Below are 22,837 nucleotides of genomic sequence, written 5' to 3'. Positions count from 1 at the left end.
AATTCCCTTTACTTCTAGGAAACTGTCTATTTCTGTTTTAAATTTATTTAATGATGTAGCTTCCAATGCTTCCTGGGGCAGCAAATGCCACAGACCTACTACCCTCTGAGTGAAGAAGTTTCTCCTCATCTCAGTTTTGAAAGAGCAGCCCCTTATTCTAAGATTATACCCCCTAGTTCGAGTTTCACCCATCCTTGGGAACATCCTTACCGCATCCACCCGATCAAGCCCCTTCACAATCTGATATGTTTCAATAAGATCGCCTCTCATTCGTCTGAACTCCAATGAGTAGAGTCCCAATCTACTCAACCTCTCCTCATATGTCCACCCCCTCATCCCCAGGATTAGCCGAATGAACTTTGTCCAGTGTTGGGATATTCTTAGTGTCCTCTACCGTAAAGACTGAAACAAAATATTTGTTCAGCATTTTTGCCATCTCCATGTTTCCTACCATTAATTTCCCGGTCTCATCCTCGAAGGGACCTACGTTTGCCTTAGCCACCCTTTTTCTTTTTATATAACTATAGAATCTCTTGCTATCTGTTTTTATATTTTTTGCTAATTTATTTTCATAATCTATCTTCCCTTTCTTAATCAATCCTTTAGTTACTTTTTGCTGTCTTTGGAAGACTTCCCAATCTTCTATCCTCCCACTAAGTTTGGCTACCTTATATGTCCTTGTTTTTAGTCGGATGCTATCCTTAATTTCTTTACTTAGCCACGGATGGCTGTCATTTCTTTTACACCCTTTTTTCCTCAGTTCAATATATATTTTTTGAAAGTTGTAAAATAACTCCTTGAATGAACACCACTGCTCATGTACCGTCTTACCCTTTAATCTATTTTCCCAGTCCACTTTAATCAATTCCGCTCTCATACCATCATAGTCTCCTTTATTCAAGCTTAGTACGCTTGTTTGAGAACCAACCTTCTCACACTCTAATTGGATATGGAATGTAACCATGCTATGGTCACTCATTCCAAGGGGATCCTTAACTAGGACATTATTAATTAATCCTGGCTCATTACACAGGACCAGGTCCAAGGTTGCTTGCCCCCTTGTAGGATCAGTTACATACTGCTCAAGAAATCCATTCCTAATACACTCTAAACTCTTCCTCAAGGCTGCCCTGCCCAATTTGATTTGTCCAGTTAATATGATAGTTAAAATCCCCCATAATTATAGCTGTTCCCTTATTACATGCCCCGACTATTTCCAGATTAATACTTCTTCCAGCAGAGTTGCAACTATTAGGAGGCCTATATACTACGCCCACTAGTGTTTTTTTCCCCTTATTATTCCTTATCTCTACCCAAACTGTTTCATTATCCTGATCCTTTGTCCCAATATAATTTCTCTGTATTACAGTGATTCCTTCCTTTATTAACATAGCCACCCCACCTCCCCTTCCTTCCTGATTGTTAAATACCCTGGCATATTTAATTCCCAGTCGTTGTCACCCTGCAGCCATGTTTCTGTAATGGCCACAAGATCATACCCATACGTAGTTATTTGTGCCGTTAACTCGTCCATTTTGGAATCTTAGAATGGTTACAGCCCGTCGAGCCGGTGCCGGCTTTCTGCAAGAGCAATCCAGCTAGTCTCAGTCCCCCGCCCTTTCCCTGTAGCCCTGCAAATTTTTTCCCTTCAAGAACTTTTCCAATTCCCTTTTGAAAGCCACGATTGAATCTGCCTCCACACCCTTTCAGGCAGTACATTCCAGATTATAACCACTCGCTGCGTTAAGACAGTTTTTCCTCATGTTGCCTTTGGTTCTTTTGCTAATCACCTTAAGGAAGATGAACAACTGTGCATTCTTTCATCGACTTAGACAGTGTGTTGCGAGACGTTGGAGGCTGTGGGCTCAATTTTAACATTGGAAAACGGGTTTGGTGGGGGGCCACCATTTCAGATCCGCTTCCAACCTGCCATTTCCGGTTTGTACCGAGGCGGGTTGGGCCTTAAAACCTTTCAAGGACGCTTTGGGCCTCCATTTTTCTGGACATCCTGATTTCAACCCCAGGGAGCCGGGATTCCCGGGCCTTCTGTTTTACGCTTCGTGAAAGGAGGCGAGAAGGTCCAAGACTAACAGGTAGGTGCCTAGAAAGGCATAGCTTGTGGGCCCGGAGGAGCTGGAGTGCTTCTTCCAGGTCCAACAAGCCTACCGGCACCGCCCCCTCCCCCGATCGCGGATGATCCACCCCCCATGACTCACGATTCCCATGCCAACCAATGCCCCCCATCCATCCATACAAACAAAGACTTAACTGCAGACTTACCTGAAGATGTCCTCTCCCTGGTTGGTCTCCTGTCCATCTGAGACCAGTCTGTCAATCAGGCCGGTCCGTTGGACGGGAAACTGACAAATAAAAGTAAAAGACATCCTTACGTCAAAATTGTAAGGACATCTGGGAAGCCCGTACTAATGAGTTTCCCGACCTCAATTTGACCCGCCCCCTTCCCGGCTCGCTTTTAAAATTGAACCCTGTATATCAGATATCAAAGCTTACATCAGAAAAGCTTGTGGAGCGTTTCATATGCTTCATCAGTCTGGAAATGAAATGTGATTGGAGAAAAACAAATTTGAGAATTTTTAAAACAAGTGCTGGGTGCGCTTCTGTATGGATCAGAAACATGGCAATCCAACAAAGCCGTTGACAAGTCGGCTCTTTATCATCAGATGGTTTAACAAAGTGAAGAATGAAAGTGTACTTCAGAGAGCACAGATGTCATCACTGACTACAACAGTCCTGAAGAGAAGATGGACCATCATTGGTCTCATTCTGAACAGGCCTGACACAAGGATCCCGAAGAAAACATAGAATTGGAAACCATGAGTGAAAAGAGCTAGAGGTCGACGAAGAGGAATTCTACGCAACATAACAACAATGGATGCGGCTGTTCTGAACTTGCAATTATAGAATCAGAAGTTCACAACATGGAAACAGGCCCTTCGGCCCAACATGTCCATGTCGCCCAGTTTATACCACTAAACTAGTCCCAATTGCCTGCACTTCGCCCATATCCCTCTATACCCATCTTACCCATGTAACTGTCCAAATGCTTTTTAAAAGACAAAATTGTACCCGCCTCTACTACTGCCTCTGGCAGCTCGTTCCAGACACTCACCACCCTTTGAGTGAAAAAATTGCCCCTCTGGACCCTTTTGTATCTCTCCCCTCTCACCTTAAATCTATGCCCCCTCATTATAGACTCCCCTACCTTTGGGAAAAGATTTTGACTATCTACCTTATCTATGCCCCTCATTATTTTATAGACTTCTATAAGATCACCCCGAAACCTCCTACTCTCCAGGGAAAAAAAAGTCTCAGTCTATCCAACCTCTCCCTATAAGTCAAACCATCAAGTCCCGGTAGCATCCTCGTAAATCTTTTCTGCACTCTTTCTAGTTTAATAATATCCTTTCTATAATAGGGTGACCAGAACTGTACACAGTATTCCAAGTGTGGCCTTACTAATGTCTTGTACAACTTCAACAAGACATCCCAACTCCTGTATTCAATGTTCTGACCAATGAAACCAAGCATGCTGTGAATGCCTTCTTCACCACCCTATCCACCTGTGACTCCACTTTCAAGGAGCTATGAACCTGTACTCCTAGATCTCTTTGTTCTATAACTCTCCCCAACGACCTACCATTAACGGAGTAGGTCCTGGCCTGATTCGATCTACCAAAATGCATCGCCTCACATTTATCTAAATTATACTCCATCTGCCATTCATCGGCCCACTGGCCCAATTTATCAAGATCCTGTTGCAATCCTAGATAACCTTCTTCACTGTCCACAATGCCACCAATCTTGGTGTCATCTGCAAACTTACATGCCTCCTAAATTCTCATCCAAATCATTAATATAAATAACAAAAAACAGCGGATCTAGCACCGATCCCTGAGGCACACCGCTGGTCACAGGCCTCCAGTTTGAAACACAACCCTCTACAACCACCCTCTGTCTTCTGTCGTCAATCCAATTTTGTATCCAATTGGCTACCTCACCTTGGATCCCGTGAGATTTAACCTTATGTAACAACCTACCATGCGGTACCTTGTCAAAGGCTTTGCTAAAGTCCATGTAGACCACGTCTACTGCACAGCCCCCATCTATCTTGATTACCCCTTCAAAAAAACTCAAATCAAATTCGTGAGACATGATTTTCCTCTCACAAAACCATGCTGACTGTTCCTAATCAGTCCCTGCCTCTCCAAATGCCCGTAGATCCTGTCTCTCAGAATACTCTCTAACAACTTACCCACTACAGATGTCAGGCTCACCGGTCTGTAGTTCCCAGGCTTTTCCCTGCCGCCCTTCTTAAACAAAGGCACAACATTTGCTACCCTCCAATCCTCAGGCACCTCACCTGTAGCTGTCGATGATTCAAATATCTCTGCTAGGGGACCCGCAATTTCCTCCCTAACCTCCCATAACGTCCTGGGATACATTTCATCAGGTCCCGGAGATTTATCTACCTTGATGCGCGTTAAGACTTCCAGCACCTCCCTCTCTGTAATATGTACACTCCTCAAGACATCACTATTTATTTCCCCAAGTTCCCTAACATCCATCTCAACCGTAAATACCGATGTGAAATATTCATTTAGGATCTCACCCATCTCTTGTGGTTCCGCACATAGATGACCTTGTTGATCCTTAAGAGGCCCTACTCTCTCCCTGGTTACTCTTTTGCCCTTTATGTATTTGTAGAAGCTCTTTGGATTCTCCTTTGCCTTATCTGCCAAAGCAATCTCATTCCCCTTTTTGCCCTCCTGATTTCTCTCTTAACTCTACTCTGGCAATCTCTATACTCTTCAAGGGATCCACTTGATCCCAGCTGCCTATGCATGTCATATGCCTCCTTCTTTTTGACTAGTGCCTCAATCTCCCGAGTCATCCAAGGTTCCCTACTTCTACCAGCCTTGCCCTTCACTTTATAAGGAATGTGCTTACCCTGAACCCTGGTTAACACACTTTTGAAAGCCTCCCACTTACCAGACGTCCCTTTGCCTGCCAACAGACTCTCCCAATCAACTTCTGAAAGTTCCTGTCTAATACCATCAAAATTGGCCTTTCCCCAATTTAGAACTTTAACTTTTGGGCCAGACCTATCCTTCTCCATAGCTATCTTAAAACTAATGGAATTATGATCACTGGTCCCAAAGTGATCCCTCACTAACACTTCTGTCACCTGCCCTTCCTTATTTCCCAAGAGGAGGTCAAGTTTTGCCCCCTCTCTAGTCGGGCCATCCACATACTGAATGAGAAATTCCTCCTGAATACACTCAACAAATTTCTCCCCATCCAAGCCCCTAATGCTATGGCTGTCCCAGTCAATGTTGGGAAAGTTAAAGTCCCCTACTATTACCATCCTATTTTTCTTGCAGCTGTCTGTAATCTCCTTACATATTTGCTCCTCAATTTCCCGTTGACTATTTGGGGGTCTGTAGTACAATCCCATCAAAGTGATCTCTCCCTTCTTATTTTTCAGTTCTACCCATATGGACTCCGTGGGCGAACCCTCGGATATATCCCCTCTCACTACTGCCGTGATGTTCTTCCTAATCAAGAACGCAACTCCCCCTCCTCTCTTACCTCCTGCTCTATCTTTCCTATAGCATCTGTACCCTGGAACATTGAGCTGCCTGTCCTGCCCCTCCCTTAGCTATGTTTCAGTAATAGCTATAACATCCCAGTCCCATGTACCCATCCATGCCCTGAGTTCATCTGCCTTGCCCATCAGACTTCCAGCATTCAAATAAATGCAGTTTAATCTAGACTTCCCTTGGTCTTTGCCCTGCTTTCTCAGACCATCTGTCCGGTCATGTTTTGTACACTCTCCCTTACTGCCTTTTGTTTCTATCACCACTTTACTTCCCACTGACTTCCTGCATCGGTTCCCATCCCCCTGCCGCATTAGTTTAAACCCTCCCCAACAGCACTAGCAAACACTCCCCCGAGGACATTGGTTCCAGTCCTGCCCAGATGCAGACCGTCCAATTTGTATTGGTCCCACCTCCCCCAGAACCGGTTCCAATGGCCCAGGAATTTGAATCCCTCCCTCTTGCACCATCTCTCAAGCCAAGTATTCATCCTAGCTATCCTGTCATTCCTACTCTGACTAGCCCGTGGCACTGGTAGCAATCCTGAGATTACTACCTTTGAGGTCCTACTTTTTAGTTTATCTCCTAACTCCCTAAATTCAGCTTGTTGGACCTCATCCTGTTTTTTACCTATATCGTTGGTGCCTATATGCACCACGACAACTGGCTGTTCACCCTCCCTCTCCAGAATGTCCTGCAGCCGCTCCGAGACATCCCTGACCCTTGCACCAGGGAGGCAACATACCATCCTGGAGTCTCGGTTGCGTCCGCAGAAACGCCTGTCTATTCCCCTTACAATCGAGTCCCCTATCACTATAGCTCTGCCACTCTTTTTCCTGCCCTCCTGTGCAGCAGAGCCAGCCACGGTGCCATGAACCTGGCCGCTGCCACCTTCCCCTGGTGAGCCATCTCCCACAACAGTATCCAAAACAGTAAACCTGTTTTGGAGGGAGATGACCGCAGGGGACCCCTGCACTGCCTTCCTACTCTTCCTCTGTCTGTTGGTCACCCATTCACTATCTCCCTCAGTAATTTTTATCTGCGGTGTGACCAACTCACTGAACGTGCTATCCACGACTTCCTCAGCATCGCGGATGCTCCAAAATGAGTCCATCCTCAGCTCCAGAGCCGTCAAGCGGTCAAACAGTCGCTGCAGCTGGACACACTTCCCGCAGGTGAAGGAACCAGGGACACAGGAAGGATCCCTGAATTCCCACAAGAGGAACATGACATGGCTCTGGGATCTCCTGCCATGACTTAACCCTTAAGTTAGCTTAACACAACTACAATGTCAAGAGAAAAAAAAAGGAAAGAAAAACTACTTACCAGTCACCAGCCAATCGCTTACCTGTTGGCTGTGACTTTGTGCCTCCAGCAGCTGCGGTAGCTCGATCCTCCTCCTAAACAATCAGCTACTCACCAATCAGCTCCTTCCCTTCTGCTGACGTCACTTTGGGGTTTTTTTCTCTCTCCCTAACCCTCGCGCTCGGCCGCTCCTCTGCTCCTTTTGGGAGCTGGAGGCAAAAGCCCAAGACAGAATTGGATGACGTTCATTGGTTATTGCCCTGTGTATCTCAAGGGCACAGGAAAAATGGTAATGCTGATGGAATATTGCAGATTTGTTTATCTCACGTTCTTTCACCATTATCTGATTGAGTGCTTGAAGCATGTTGGCTGATTTGAAAGTTACTCCTTTGGTTTATGACCTCAGGCGACCCTACAGCTGCTAGTGAGAGAAATGAGAAAGGCTGTTAAGTGGAGTGAACGGCCTTAAATAGCAAATCTTATCAAGTTGTACGATGGGGCTGTCCTGATGTATGTGGCGTTTAATCTCGTAACAGGAATGAGCAAATGCAAGTACTGCAACATTTTTCAAATTGAATTTTTTGCTCAACCTTCCTTGCATGGTTATTCTGAGTGATTGTGTATTATAAGTGCATTGTAGTTTATTAATATCGTTGGTGGAAACTTTGTGCGTTGCAGCACCGGCTACATCTTCATGGCCAACTTACAATCTTACCTGCTGTCTTCTCAGCTAGCCCATACATTTTGTTGAGGTTTCAGCTCTGCCTGGTTAACAAAAAATGTATTGCATTTAAATTTGGGAGTAACATTGACCATAAGCACGTGATTTCTAAGTGTCTTGAAATACATGTCAATAGACATCAAACTGAAAAGTTACTGTACTGGAAAAGTACTGCTGGACTTTTTTTAACCGTTCACTTGTTTTGTGACAGGATCTCTGTTAATAGCATGTTTCAGACAATGCCATATTTTTCACATGATTGACCTCCTGTGAACACTATATTCAGTGAGGTCTTGCCAGAGAATAGTTAGAGCTGGGATTTTTGATTATGTTGGGAAACTGCAATAACATTGTGTGCTTTGTTACAATAAAATGGATTTCAGGGTTCATATCTGATCCAAGAACTGTGACTTACTAGTCTGGACCAGTAGAAATCTAACTCGCTGCTATGAAATATGGAAACCTGTTCCATAAATCTAACTCGCTGCTATGAAATATGGAAACCTGTTCCATACCAGCATGCATGCGTGGAGCGCTGTGACATCATGATGTGCTGCTTCAGGCCACTTAAATTCAGGGCAAGGTTTCTGAGGAAGGATCGACACCATGAACCTGTTTTTTTCAGATGCTGATGAACCTGCTGTATATTTCCAGCATTTTCTGTTTTTATTTCATGAGTTCATGAGAGAAAATTTTGTCTTGGGAATGATGTATGCCAAGGGGGAAATGGCCAAGGAAGTGGAAAACCTAACTTGGGTTGATTCTCTAGAATTGTTATTTGGGGTATTCTGGTGTCTCAGTGAGATGTAATATTTACACTGTTGCTTGCAACATTAATCATTGGAGGCAACCCTGTAAAGCAAACAGTGACTTCTGTGTATCACAGTCACCACATTGTACTCGCGTTGCAGGTTTCCTGGGCTGCTGGTGATAAAGATAAACAGCTGCTGCTGGCAGGGCTTGGTGAGAGGCCACTAATTTGGGTTGTAGCTTTTTTTCATCCCACCTTCTGCCGTACAGTTCAATTTACTTTTAACCTCTATAGTTTGTGCAGACTTCCCCTGATATCAGGGTTGGTACCAGCCAGACTGGCAAAGTTCTGACTTTGTACTAGCTGTGCATATGTAAGGGCTTTAAAGTCAGAATCTTGGTATAAGCAGGACAGATTAAACAGCGAGTGAACCAGGTTATATGACATAATATTGGAGTATAAAGAAAAAATAAATCTATTATCTAATTGTATTGTCTGAATTAGAACCCATGATAATCACAAAGGAACAAAAAAAGGACTCTGAACAACTATAATAAAGGCTTCTTACCTCTAGAAGAGGGTGGGAAAAATGTCAGATTCCCTTTCTCCTTCTGCTTGCCAGAACTATGTTGTGCCAGTACAGTTGTTCTGTTGGATCATTGCCAATTAGAGAAGCCTTTTAAGCTTGCTATTTTCAGTGGTGTACTTGTCACTTGTAAGAATGTGCAGACTGTTGTAGTGTCAGAAGCTTGCTGAGGGCTCCAGGACAGTTTTCAGCCTCTGTTTTCAACAGTACTGGATTTCTATTTCTCTGTGTGTGGACTGTTGCAAAGGCTGGGATCTGTTCAGGGCTTGGTCAGCCATGTTGATCTATTTTTAAAAAGGCAAAGCAAGCTATCGTTCTATCATTTAAGTGATACAGAAAATAAACCAATCTGATCAATCAGTGTTTACTGGTGCACATTTTCTATGGTTTTAATAATGGACAAGTTGAGAAGGCTGTTTTTAAAAAAAAAATGCACATGGGATCCTGGGCTTTATTAATAGAGGCATAGAGTACAAAAGCAAGGAAGTTATGCTAAACACTGGTTAGGCCTCAGCTGGAGTATTGTGTCCAATTCTGGGCACCACACTTTAGGAAAGATGTCATGACCTTCGAGAGGGGGCAGAGGAAATTTACTAGAATGGAGCAGGGATGAGAGACTTCAGTTATGTGGAGAGACTAGAGAAGCTAGGGTTGTTCTCAGAACAGAGAAGGTTAAAGGGAGATTTGATAGAGATGTTCAAAATCATGAACTGTTTTAACAGAGTAAATAAGGAGAAACTGTTTCCAGTGGCAGAAGGATCAGTAACGAGGGGACACCGATTTTAGGTGATCGACAAAAAAGGAAGAGGTGACATGAGGAAACTTTTTTTACGCAGCGAGTTGTAATGATCTGGAATGCACTGCCTGAAAGGGTGGTGGGAGCAGATTCAATAGTAACTTTCAAAAGGGAATTGAATAAATACTTGAAGGGAAAGAATTCACAGGGCTATGGGGAAAGAGCTGGGGAATGTGACTAATTGGATAGTTCTTTCAACGAGCCAGCATAGGCACGATGGAATGAATGGCCTCCTTTTGTGCTGTAACATACTATGATACTATGTGGCTGACTCAGTGCCCTCAGGACAACTACGAATGGGCGGTCAATACTGCCGTGCCAGTGTAACACACATCCCAAGAACCAATATTTTTAACCAAAGCTGGTGCCTTGTAATGCATTGCATCAAATTAAACAATTTTATGCTACCTGTATATCCAAATAAAATGCGTTCTGTACAGGTGGTGCACTTAAAAAAAAAATCAAATACATCCCCATCCCTTTTTATTAGCCCATTGGAGTTCCTTTATTTTCAGATAGTTGTGCGTGTACACACACACCTTTAAGACCCTCTCCTTTAAAAGGTAAGTGCATGGCGATCTCCCCCAGCCAGGTGAGCATAAAAGGCAAAGTTCAACAGAAGTAAGAGAAGAACTGGGAGTTGGAGAGTTTTCTCGGTCCTGTTGAATCGAATGTACTGTGTAGTTTTGTTTTGTGTTCTGTAGACCATAGAAAGTGTTTTAAGTGCAGATTGTTCTCGGACTACTGTTTATCGGACAAAGGAGACTCCGAGATAGTAGTGCCATGTAACAATATGTGTGTATATAATATATATCTCCAGAGTGCATTAAGAATTGTTTTTTCTTAAAACATGGATTCTTCGAAAGCAAGCTGGTTCTTTCGGTCAAATCATAACTTCTTCCTCATTTGTTCCAACTTTATATCCAAATGGATACTCTACTGTACCAGTGCCTGTTTGGAGCGTTGTGGAGCTACCAGTACAGAATTATGCTGCTGGCTCTTTGCACTTTGGCCAGGTGAAGTCGAACTTGCACATGTACAAAGAACTCTGCTGTCTGGCATCCAAATGCTGGTTAAATTTTTTAATGCTGGTAAAGGACTGATGGGGACCGCTGCCTCTTGGGTAACATCAAACATTTGCTTCATGTGTCCAGTTCACCATCCTGGGATCTTTAAGTTCACTTCTCAGTGATTGTAATGACATTGCAGCTGGTGTAGAGCCAAGGCAGTGTGACACTACCTCTTTGATGTGGTCTCTCGTCTCTTCACAGAATTCAGCCTGACTCAGTTCTCTCGAGTTACACTACAATTTGCATTGATGCAAGGCTTAGAACTGCAAAGCTGTATAATATTGCTGGCCTTTTAAGTAGTTTTTCTTAGTCTTCCGTTGAAGTTTTGATCTTGGGGGTCACTGAAGCTGCAGGAATGATTGGCATTGTTTTGTGTTTTCAGCATTAGTTAGCAGAGAATATTCTTTGCCTTAAATCAGTGCTAGCTCCTGGCATTAGGATCTTCAAATCTCATGTTGGATTTTTTTCCTGCGACTTGACACACACAATTTTTTGCATTGTCAACTGAAGTTGTACAATTTACACAAGTCTGAAGCCTGTGACTGTAATTGGCTGAAAGATATTCCTGAGTGTGCGCCGAGTGAGAGATGATTACCTGACCAGCAGCAATGCTTCCAGTTGTGTATTCCTTTGTGGAATAGTTCTAAGCTAATTTAATCTAACATTCTAAATGTGCTACTGTTGTGATTGTTCATTTATTTTGGAAGTTCAGGACAATTTGTTTTTAATGTTTTCTGATTATACCTCTGCCTTGAGATGTTTTTCAAATGAAAGTTGGTGTCAATTCAGATCAGTGTGGATGGTGAGTTAGTAGATCAGGTCATTCAAACTACTAACTTCCTCTCAAAAATAAAGGGAAAACTGCAATTATGGAAATCTGAAATAAAAATCAAAAAGGCTAGATATGTAGCAGATCTGTCAGTATCTGTAAAGGGAGAATATGGATTTGATGTTTTGGGTGTGTGTATCCTTCATCAGAACTTAGTCTCTGTGGTTGAGTGTTTCTTGTTTCTTCGTTTCCCCTTTCCTTTTTTTCCATCTTATTAAGGGGCTTACTTATCTTTCAGTTCGTTCTGATATGGGGATATACCCAAAATGTTAACTTGACTTTGCTGACTGATGTGTATTTCCAACACTTGAAGTTTTTATTGGTAATTAACTGTTTGAGACATGTGTCCTTTGTGAGCGAATGTATTTTTCCATTCAGTATTGACCTAATTGGGTGTTCCTCGCTTGGAAAATCTGAACGTGGTTGAAGTAAAATTTGGATTGTAACATAATTCTGAATTACTTTGTGTTGCAGGTGTATGTTGAATTTGATGATTCGCGGTGGAAGAAGCATGCCTGGGTAAAGGTTTACGCTGAAGATGTCCTTGTTTTCCTTGTGGAGCATACTCTGGTTTGGGCCCCCAGGAAGGAACCAGTACTATTGCAGGGAGGAAGGATTAATGCTAGCCAATGGCCTGCATTGGTAAGAAAATTCTTTATCTTTTCTGTCATTGAGTCCCCTGCTAGTATTAGGTGTTCATTTCATTTTTTAAACCTACTTGTTGATGTTTGAACTGTTTCTAATGACTACATTCTTTGTCTGAGTCCCTGGAAAACCAATTGGTGGCATTGTGACTTTGAGGGTAGGACTGAAGTGTATCAATTCAATTGAAGCAAGACCTGATTTGTTTGTATTAAATGAGATCTCACTTCATGTTAAAGTTATAATGCACTCTCAGTAGGCTCAGACCAGTGAAAAACAGACCAGTGTGCAGCATTGCTATCTTTTATGTATGTCTGATGTACAATTTTAACATACATGGAAAAAAATGGGTAATGTGAAATCCCATTCCCAGCTGTTGTGCTCTTGGATTATACAGAACTCTTTATCTTTATCTTCACGATGAGGGGAATTTAGTATTATTGTGTTCCTCCATGCAAGTTGTACCATCTTCATCACTAAGTGTTTGGTGTGTACGGTCATACTGTTAGACATGGATAGGTCTGTTGAACTCAATTTCAATTTAGCATGATTTCGATTGACATCTTAGACCTAAGACTGCGACAACAGATTTACTTACTGTGGGTGCTTACTTTATGTACGTGGGCTATAGCCAGCAACTCCAGGTGCTTGGTGAATGAGTTTGCTATGTATTTGGGAATATATTTTCTCATTAGCTAGTCCTGATTTTAATTGTAATGATCAAAGGTAATTACTGTTTGTAAGGGTGACTTGTGAGTCTGTTATCCTGTGAGTAACTAAGCATGTGTGTGTTCATTTATACATTGCTCTAGAATTAAATGAAGACCTCTCATAATGAGTTTATCCGTCTATTGGATCACTGTGTAGACTTCTGTAGTGCCCTTTTTGTGATGTGATGTATAGTTAATGTATTTTTTGTTTGGTATTTGCAGACCTATAACACACTGGTAGATAAAATTGGGTTGGGCTCCATCGTTCCAGTTGAGTTCTTTGGTGACAGGGTACAGAATTTTGTTACTGACGGTGCTGCCCTTCGACTCTTTAAGGTACTGTTTTTGTTGTTCCTTTTTTCTTAGTAGGTTGGTGCATGTACCTTTTTTAAAGAGAGTAATCAAGCTCACTTCAGACTCAGTCCAGTTCTGTAATGCCATCACAATCTTAAATCATAATGCATAGTCTCTCATTCATAAATTATTCACTATTTCTGGGAAAGCCATTTTTTTAGTTTAAGGCTTTAAATTCCAATGATTGTTGTAAGTGTGTCCATAGCTCTGACTAGTTTCCTTGCTAAGTTGATTCTCCAACAACTGTCAAATGCCTTGGATACATGAGTTGTAGTTTTGGAATTTAAAGCTTATTCCAAACGTTCAAAAACAATGATACTTGTATTGGCATTGGCTTTAAAACTGAGTGAAAACGACCACCTAGTGTAGATTTTATTGGTTCCAGTTTACCTGCGTTCATGACAAGTTTACTACACGTTGGAGTGCGGGCTTCAATTTTGAACTTGCCCTGATCTCCCATTTGCTTCTATAACCAATTTGGTGATATAACCTGTGTTAAAATACTAATCTGAAAATTTACTTCAATGTAATTAATGCAAGTATAAAATCTGTTTATTTTGTGGGTTCTCTGATGTATTTAAAACTGCACTGTCACAGACTGACTTTTGTTTTCATTTATTCAATCAAACTCTTTTTTTTCCCCATCAACCATGGAAACTGTTTTATTCAGCGACCGGTTTTGATTTGCCCCGTTTTCACTGAGTAGGGGAGGGGAGAAACATTTGCATCTTGCACAATGCGCTACTGTTGCTCTTCGGATAGAAGTGTTGAATTCTTGGGAGTGAAGGAGTACAAGGCTTTCTCTTTGTTTGAACAATCAATGAAGATTGTGTGGAGAGTGTTTTTACTCCTTACATTTGCTGGAAATCCACTTAGAGAGCAACGGTTGCTGCCAGTGTAACTAAAAATATTTTATCATTTCACACATGGGACCATTTCTTTAGGTGCCGAAGTTCATTAGTGTACTATGGCTGTTGTCTTCTGCCGTGTACCTTTTCAAACATAATTCTCTTTTAGAATTGATGACAACACCTGGACAGTTAACGGTACAAACCTTCCTTGTACAAATACAATTCCAGCTCCCAGTGAAGGAGGAAAAAGGCAAAAAAAAACTGCAAATCTGAAACAAAAACAAAAAATGCTGGAAACACACAGCAAGCCAGTCAGCATCTGTGGAGAGAATGGGCGATCATTGCTTTGGGCTCGGCCTTTCAGAACTGAAAATGAAAAATCAACAGGCATTTTCAAACAATCAGGAAAAAAAGGCAGTGGGAGCGGAAAACAGATAGGGAGGATGTATCAGTGAAATGATTGTTAGTTGATATAGCAGATCATCTCAGTCAGGCAATGGAAAGAAGCATCAAAGAAATTGAAGTCTTTAAAAAAAACAAAACAGGTGAATAGCTATGGCAGTGAGAGACACCCATGGAAAAAGTAAGAAGAAGGGACAAATTGTAAACACAGTTTGCAGATCAGGCCTATCATTAAAACAGAAACTGATGGTAGGACCATCAGTTCTGAAAAGAGAAAGAAACCGGGTGCAGCCCCAACCCCTATCCCTGCTCTGATAGACGTAGGGGAGCTCTACCCCTCTTGCCAATGATCGGCATGACTCCAATATGGAACAGTAGTGTTATATTAAGCTTTACACAAGGGTCAGCACCTATAGGTGTCTAAGCAGTAGTTCACAGTACAGAACGAGAACTATATCACCCGTTTCGTGCCGGGTAGAATTTGCCCCTACTTTGTAGGAGTCTTGAAGAAAGCTTCCACCTGTTTGGATCTGGATCCTCTCCACGTGCGGCTGTTGCTGCCTGGTTCCTTTCCAGGGTCAGTCCTTGCTCTTTACAGTCTAACTCTTGCAAGGGGTCTCTCTTTTATGCCACTTTTGAGGGTGGACACAGGAGTTTACTCTATTGGGGTCTCTCAAAAGGGCGAGGTGGCCAATAGGGCGTCGAATATCCTTTCAGACAAAGGAAGAAGAGTCAGCCCACTTGTGTCTACCTTTTCGTGGGCAGCGGATGATTGAGTGGCTCTCGATGTCATACCCTCTGGTTGACCAATCATTGGTTTCCAACACTAGAAAGGGCCTGTTTCCCCACCTTATCTTGTCATACTTTTCTCAAGGCCGGAGTCAGCAACTTTGGGCTTACACTCTTGCATTCCAGACCTAGTCTTAGGCTAAGAGTTCTGAGGTTCCATTGTTTGTGAGACTGTTAACTTTTCACTCCCTGTCCTGTCCCAGGCTGTTGGCTCTAAGACTTTATTGTCTCATATGGACAGCTAGCTCCTTATCTCGTGGCTAAATATTGATATAGAGGAGGTACTGGAAAGGCTAACTGTACTTAAACTAGATAAGTCACCTGGTCCGGATGGGATGCACCTGGGTTGCTGAGGGAAGTAAGGGTGGAAATTGCGGAGTTACTGGCCATAATCTTTCAAACATCTTCAGATGTAGGGGTGGTGCCAGAGCACTGTAGAATTGCAAATGTTACCCTTGTTCAAAAAAGGGTGTAAGGATAAACTTACCAACTACAGGCCAGTTAGTTTAACCTCAGTGGTGGGGAAAGTTTTAGAAACAATAATCCAGGATAGAATTAGCAGTCACTTGGACAAGTGTGGATTGATTAGGGAAAGCCAGCACGGATTTGTTAAAGGCAAATTGTGTTTAATTAACTTGATAGAGTTTTTTGATGAGGTAACAGAGGGTCGATGAGGGCAATGCGGTTGATGTGGTGTATATGGACTTTCAAAAGGCATTTAATAAAGTGCCGTATAATAGACTTGTCATCAATATTGAAGCCCATGGAATTAAGGGGGCAGTAGCTGAATGGATACAGAATTGGCTAAGTAACAGGAAACTGAGAATAGTGGTGAAGGTTGTTTTTCAGACTGGAGGGAGGTGTACAGTGGTGTTCCTCAGGGGTCGGTACTTGGACCACTGCTTTTCTTGATATATATTAATGACATGGACTTGGGTGTACAGGGCACAATTTCCAAGTTTGCAGATTACACAAAACTTGGTAGTGTAGTGAACAGTGAGGAGGATAGTGATAGACTTCAAGAGGATATAGACAAGCTGGTGGCGTGGATGGACACGTGGCGGATGAAATTTAATGCAGAAAAAAGTGAGGTGGTGCATTTCGGTAGGAAGAATGAGGAGAGGTAATATAAACTTAAGGGCACAATTCTAAAAGGGGTACAGGAACAGAGAGATCTTGGGGTATATGTACACAAAGGTTGAAGATGGCAGGGCAGGCTCTGGGCACCGCATTTTAGGAAGGATGTGAAGGCCTTCGAGAGAGTGATTCATGATTCCAGAGATGAGGGACTTCAGTTAGGTGGATAGACGGGAGAAGCTGGGGTTGTTCTCCTTGGAACAGAGAAGATTGAGAGGAGATTTGATAGAGGTATTCAAAATCATGAAGCGTCTAGACAGAGTAGATAGAGAGAAACTTTTTAAAAATTCGTTCATGGGATGTGGGCGTCGCTGGCGAGGCCGGCATTTATTGCCCATCCCTAATTGCCCTTGAGAAGGTGGTGGTGAGCCGCCTTCTTGAACCGCTGCAGTCCGTGTGGTGGAAGTTCTCCCACAGTGCTGTTAGGAAGGGAGTTCCAGGATTTTGACCCAGCGACGATGAAGGAACGGCGATATTTCCAAATCGGGATGGGGTGTGACTTGGAGGGGAACGTGCAGGTGGTGTTCCCATGTACTTGCTGCTCTTGTCCTAGGTGGTAGAGATCACGGGTTTGGGAGGTGCTGTCGAAGAAGCCTTGGCGAGCTGCTGCAGTGCATCCTGTGGATGGTACACACTGCAGCCACAGTGCGCCGGTGGTGAAGGGAGTGAATGTTTAGGGTGGTGGATGGGGTGCCAATCAAGCGGGCTGCTTTGTCCTGGATGGTGTCGAGCTTCGAGTGTTGTTGGAGCTGCACTCATCCAGGCAAGTGGAGAGTATTCCATCACACTCCTGATAGATTTAAGGTGATTGGCAAAAGAAGCAAAGGTGATATGAGGAAAAGTTTTTTTTACACAGCGAGTGGTTAGGATCTGGAATGCACTGTCTGTGAGGGGGTGGTGGAGGCAGATTCAATCGTCCCTTTTCAAAAGGGAATTGGATAAGTACTTGAAAGGAAAAGATTTGCAGGGCTACGGGGATAGAGTGGGGGAGTGGGACTAACTAGATTGCTCTTGCATAGAGCTGGCAAGACTCGATGGGCTGAGTGGCCTCCTTCCGCACTGTAACCTTTCTATGATTCTATGACATGACTGAGTAACTTGTTAATGTAGCTATGGTTACTGCTTTTGTGCAGTGCCAGCAACTTCATATTCTATTTAATTGTATTAAGGCATTTTAAGGGTTTTTGTAAAGCTTGACAAATTCTAGGTTATATGATTAATTACTATATACTTGATTAGTACAGAAGGGAAAAAAGTGCTCATATAAGGATAGCAAAAGTTACATATAAAAAATACATATGATACAATGAGTCAAGTTAGATGTATGGAATGTGGTTGCCCAGCAACATAACCGGCCCATCCTTTATTTCACTGTTTTTGCCTCATAGGCTGGTTCAGTATTTTTAACCACTGTTGCTGAATTTGTGTGGAAACTACATTTCCTAACGTAGGGGGTCTCCACCCCAAAAGTTAACCCATTGCCTCACCTTTTCCCCCCTACTGTGAAGAAAATAGAAGGTATAGCTCAAGCCTGGAGTTTCTAAAGTCAGTGTTCGGATCACAGGACTGCAGAGTGCCCTGGGCAAAGATGAGTTACTGTTCTTGGAGTTTACGTTGAGCTTGGTGCAGTGGAAGAGGCTAAAGGTCGAGTGGTCAGAGTAGAATGGGAGGAGAGGGGGAATTAAAGTGGCGAGCTGCATGGAAAGGAATGGAGTGTTTACGAAGTATGGTGGATAGAAGCGTACTCTTGGTAGTTGCGGGAGTTAGTATGCTTGTAGTAGATGTAATAGATGTCTGTGCAAAGCCCATCACCAGAGAGAGGTTCAAGATGAAAAGAATGAATGAGTGGAAATTGGAAGCATAGCAAATGATATATTCACAATCAGAACAAAAGAAGGAAGCAGTGCCAACACAATCATCAATGTAATGGCAGAATAGATCAGGGAGATGAAAGAACAGATTGGGGAGGGAACCTGAGTAGGGTTACAACAGAGTGGTTAACATATCCTACAAAAAAGACAGGCATATCTGGTACCTGTATGGGGTCCCAAAACTACATATTTTATCTGAAGGAAGTGAGTGGGGTTAAAAGAGAAGTTGTTGAAGGTGTGTATAAGTTAGGCAGGCAGTGAAGGTAGTAGGTGGTTACCGGTTGGACTGCTGTTGAAGGAAGAAGCTGACGGTCCAGAGACTGTCTTGGGAAGAGTTGGAAGTGTACATTGATTGTATTTCCATGGTGAAGAGGAAACAATTGTGGCTGGAGAGCATGAAATAGTCAAAACGCAAGAGGGTATCAGAAGTCACAGATTTAGGTGCAGAGACTATGCAAGGGGAGGAAGAATGGCATTGAGATAAGACAAAATTAGTTTGGTGGGACAGGATCAAGCTGTTGCAGGATCATTTGGTGTACCCGGATAGTCTTGTTTGTATATCTTGTAGAGGAGCTAGCGACCAGCTATGCTGGGTGGGGGGAACTATGAAGTTGGAGGCAGTGATTGGGAAGGGGGGGGTGGAATCTCTGAAAGACATCATCAATAACTGGGCAGTAATGGTTCGGGGGTTCAGTTGTGGTATCATGGAGATAGGAGGAGTCATTGGAGAGTTGGCGTTTGGCTTTGACCAGGTGAAAATCCTTTTGCAGACAACAACCCTTTTGTCAGCAGGTTTGATGATGGAGAGTTGTGTTTATAATCTCTCCAATCTACTCGCCTTTTCTATGGGTGTGCATCCCACTGCCGTAGCTATTTACATATTCTTTTGTTTCTTTAATTTCTTTGCTTCTTGACCAAGATGATCTGTTATATCATCTAACAATCATTCCACTGAGACGTCCCCTGGTGTTATCTGTTCTTGTTTTTCCTTCCCCTTTTCTTCTGATACTATTAAAATGTTTGTTCATCTTTCATTTTACAGTTCTGAGGAAGGGCCCAGCCTGTGTTCTCTGCAGATGCTGACTGACCTGTGTACCCAGCATTTTCTGTTTTTGTCCTAGTGAAGTTGGTTTGGTGAACTGACCAATTCTTGCCTTGAATGCCTCTTTTACTGAAAAAAATTATACAAAGCTGATGTGACCAAGGATAGAATCGAAGAACCAGTGTAATCAGGAAAGGATACAGATGTGGAAGAACTATTCCTGATTCCTGAAGTCAGGCTGATTATGTTCTATGCACATAAGCGAACAGCAACAGCTCTCCGGGTTGCATTGTGTCTTGAAAACCTCATTTACAATCTATACATAGTGAAGCTTGGCAGAATGCTGACATTTTTGCTGTTAGTAGCCTGAATGTAATATTTAGCCTCTTGAAAAATGTTTTGAGATATAAAAGCTGTTCATTTTTCCTCACCTCTCATCTTTCTATTTGTCTCTTAAGGAGGATTCTGACAGCCAGAATCCCATTGTCCAAGATAATCCAAAGCTCCAGGAAGCAATGAAATCTTGGATCAGAGAGAAGAAAATTCAAGAAATCCTTAGAGGTAATGTAGACAAAAACAATGTTGTCACATATTAAATTATAAATTCTGTACTTTCTATAAAAAAATAATAAGGATTCTCCAATTGGAAGCAAATTTATGGTTCATTCTGTTAAGCTAAGTATGAAATGCTAAGTTTTCCAAACCAGTGCTGATTGTGTGGTAGCCCATAAGGGGTATCCTTTTTTCCCCAATAACTTTCCATTGATTGAGCTATAATGCAAACATACATTATTTTACTTCAAACAGCAGGAGAGGAAACTGGACCTCCAGTGTCTCCATTAAATGAACATCTTCTTACAAACACACCTTTAGCCAACAGTAGTGCTGAGAAACATTTTTTGAGACTGCCAAATGAGCCCTGAATACAAGTGTACAGAGAGCTATTTCCATCAATTATCACAGAAGGACCTCCAGTACCCCATCCCAGGACATTCTGTTGCTGAAATGTTGAATTTCAGTTAGCTGCTGTGAAACTATGGGCCTTCTAAAACTATTTTCTTGCACTACATTTGACCTATCTCAAAGTTGCAATTGATCCCTGATCCTGAGAGATGCCAAGCACTGCCACCACCCTGGAGCAGACCAAGAAATCTCTTGGCTCTATATCACATTACCATTTCTGATCTGCTTCACTGCATTAAATGTATAAAATTAAAAGCAGAGAGATGTGTGGCTTAATGTGATTGGAGATACTTATCTAATGTGTAATTGATCTGAATATAGTTAACAAATTCCCTGCAAGCCCAGCCACTGCTGCATTGTCATCCTAATCTCTGTATCTCCACTCCCCCAGTCCACAAATGTTGCAGCCCTCCAGCAATTATTCCATCGGGCTACAATCATATACTTCATCCAGATTACAACAGAATGCAGCTGAAATTTTGACAACAGTTTTCCTGAAGCTGGAGTTAATTGGAGGGTTTGATCCAAAAGAAGATTATTCTTTGAGTTACTTGTGCACTTTCTTTTGTTGGTTGCTTGTGTTCTACGTAGTGCCTTGCGTTTAAGTAAAATAGATCATTGTAAACAATTTTACAACACCAAGTTATAGTCCAGCAATTTTATTTTAAATTCACAAGCTTTCGGAGACTCTCTCCTTCCTCAGGCAAGGAAGGAGAGAGTCTCCGAAAGCTTGTGAATTTAAAATAAAATTGCTGGACTATAACTTGGTGTTGTAAAATTGTTTACAATTGTCAACCCCAGTCCATCACCGGCATCTCCACATCATAAAATAGATCAGGAAGCAAAGAAAACAACTGATAGGGAAACTGAACAGCAAAGGAAGCACCATATGAAGGTTAGAACAATAAAAGAAATTAAATGTAAAAACCGAACTTGGAGAGGGAAAAAAAAGACTGGAGGAATGGAGATTACAAGCCAGGTGTTACATAAGAATATCAGAAATAGGAGCAAGAGTAGGCCACATGGCCCTTCGAGCCTGCTCTGCCATTCAATCAGATCATGGCTGATCTTTCACCTCAGCTCCACTTTCCTGCCCGATCCCCATATCCTTTGATTCCCCTAGAGTATGGAAACCTGTCTGTCTCAGTCTCAAATATATTCAACAACTCAGCATTCACAGCCCTCTGGAGTAGAGAATTCCAAAGATTCACAACCCTCTGAGTGAAGAAATTCCTCCTCATCTCAGTCTTAAATGGCCGACCCCTTATCCTGTGACTATGCCCCCCCCTAGTTCTAGACTTTCCAGCCATGGGAAACAACCTCTCAGCACTACGTAGAACACAAGCAACCAACAAAAGAAAGTGCACAAGTAACTCAAAGAATACCCTGTCAAGCCCCCTCATAAGTTTATATGTTTCAATTAGATCACTTCTCATTCTTCTAAACTCCAGAGAGTATAGGCCCATTCTACTTGACCTCGCCTCATAGGACAACCCTCTCATCCCAGGAGTTAGTCGAGTGAACGTTCGCTGCACCGCCTCTAAGGCAGGTAAATCCTTCCTTAGATAAGGTGACCAAAACTGTACACAGTACTCCAGATGAGGTCTCACCAAAGCCCTGTACAATTGTAGTAAGACTTTACTTTTGTACCCCCACTCCCTGGCAATAAAGACCAACGTTCCATTTGCTTTCCAAATTGCTTGCTGTACCCGCATGCTAACTTTTTGTGTTTCTTGTACGAGGACACCCAAGTCTCTCTCAACACCAACTTTTAATAGTTTCTCACCATTTAAAAAATATTCTGCTTTTCTATTCTTCCTACCAAAGTGAATAACCTCACATTTCCCCACATTATACTCCATCTGCCTCCTTCTTGCCCACTCACTTAACCTGTCTATATCCCTTTGCAGACTCTGTGTCCTCACTGCTTTCTTTCCCACCTAGCTTTATATCATCAGCAAACTTGGATACACTACACTCAGTCCCTTCATCTAAGTCATTAATGTAGATTATAAATAGCTGAGGCCCAAGCACCGATCTTTGCGGCACCCAACTAGTTCCAGCCTGCTAGCCTGAAAATCATGATTCCCTACTCTGTTTTCTGTCTGTTAACCAATCCTCTATCCATGCTAATATGCTACCCCAACCCCATGAGCCCTTATCTTGTGTAACAACCTTTTATGTGGCACCTTATCAAATGCCTTTTGAAAATCCAAATATACGACATCCACTGGTTCCCCTACAATTCCAATCGCAACCCCTCAGATAATGAAGCAGTCCGTGCCCACGTGCAGCAAAACCTGGACAACATCCAGGCTTGGGCCGATAAGTGGCAAGTAACATTCGCGCCAGGCAATGACCATCTCCAACAAGAGAGCGCCCAACCACCTCCCCATGACA

The 22,837-nt window shown here is 42.6% G+C and overlaps 1 protein-coding gene across 2 annotated transcripts in view; it reads left to right on the top strand.

Moving 5' to 3' along the window:
• kdm3b (lysine (K)-specific demethylase 3B) overlaps positions 1 to 22,837 on the top strand; it is a 122,118-nt gene that overhangs the window by 12,754 nt on the left and 86,527 nt on the right. For both annotated transcript variants that reach the window (XM_067996476.1, XM_067996475.1), the window contains exons 2-4: positions 12,151 to 12,318; positions 13,251 to 13,364; positions 19,933 to 20,035. In XM_067996476.1, the coding sequence (XP_067852577.1) occupies positions 12,151 to 12,318; positions 13,251 to 13,364; positions 19,933 to 20,035 (385 nt within the window). The remainder of the gene's footprint in view (positions 1 to 12,150; positions 12,319 to 13,250; positions 13,365 to 19,932; positions 20,036 to 22,837) is intronic.

This window comes from Heptranchias perlo, chromosome 14, assembly GCF_035084215.1.
Source record: "Heptranchias perlo isolate sHepPer1 chromosome 14, sHepPer1.hap1, whole genome shotgun sequence".
NCBI lineage: Eukaryota > Metazoa > Chordata > Chondrichthyes > Hexanchiformes > Hexanchidae > Heptranchias > Heptranchias perlo.
The sequence above is the reverse complement of the archived record's forward strand: the minus strand, read 5'-3'. Positions and strand labels throughout refer to the sequence as shown.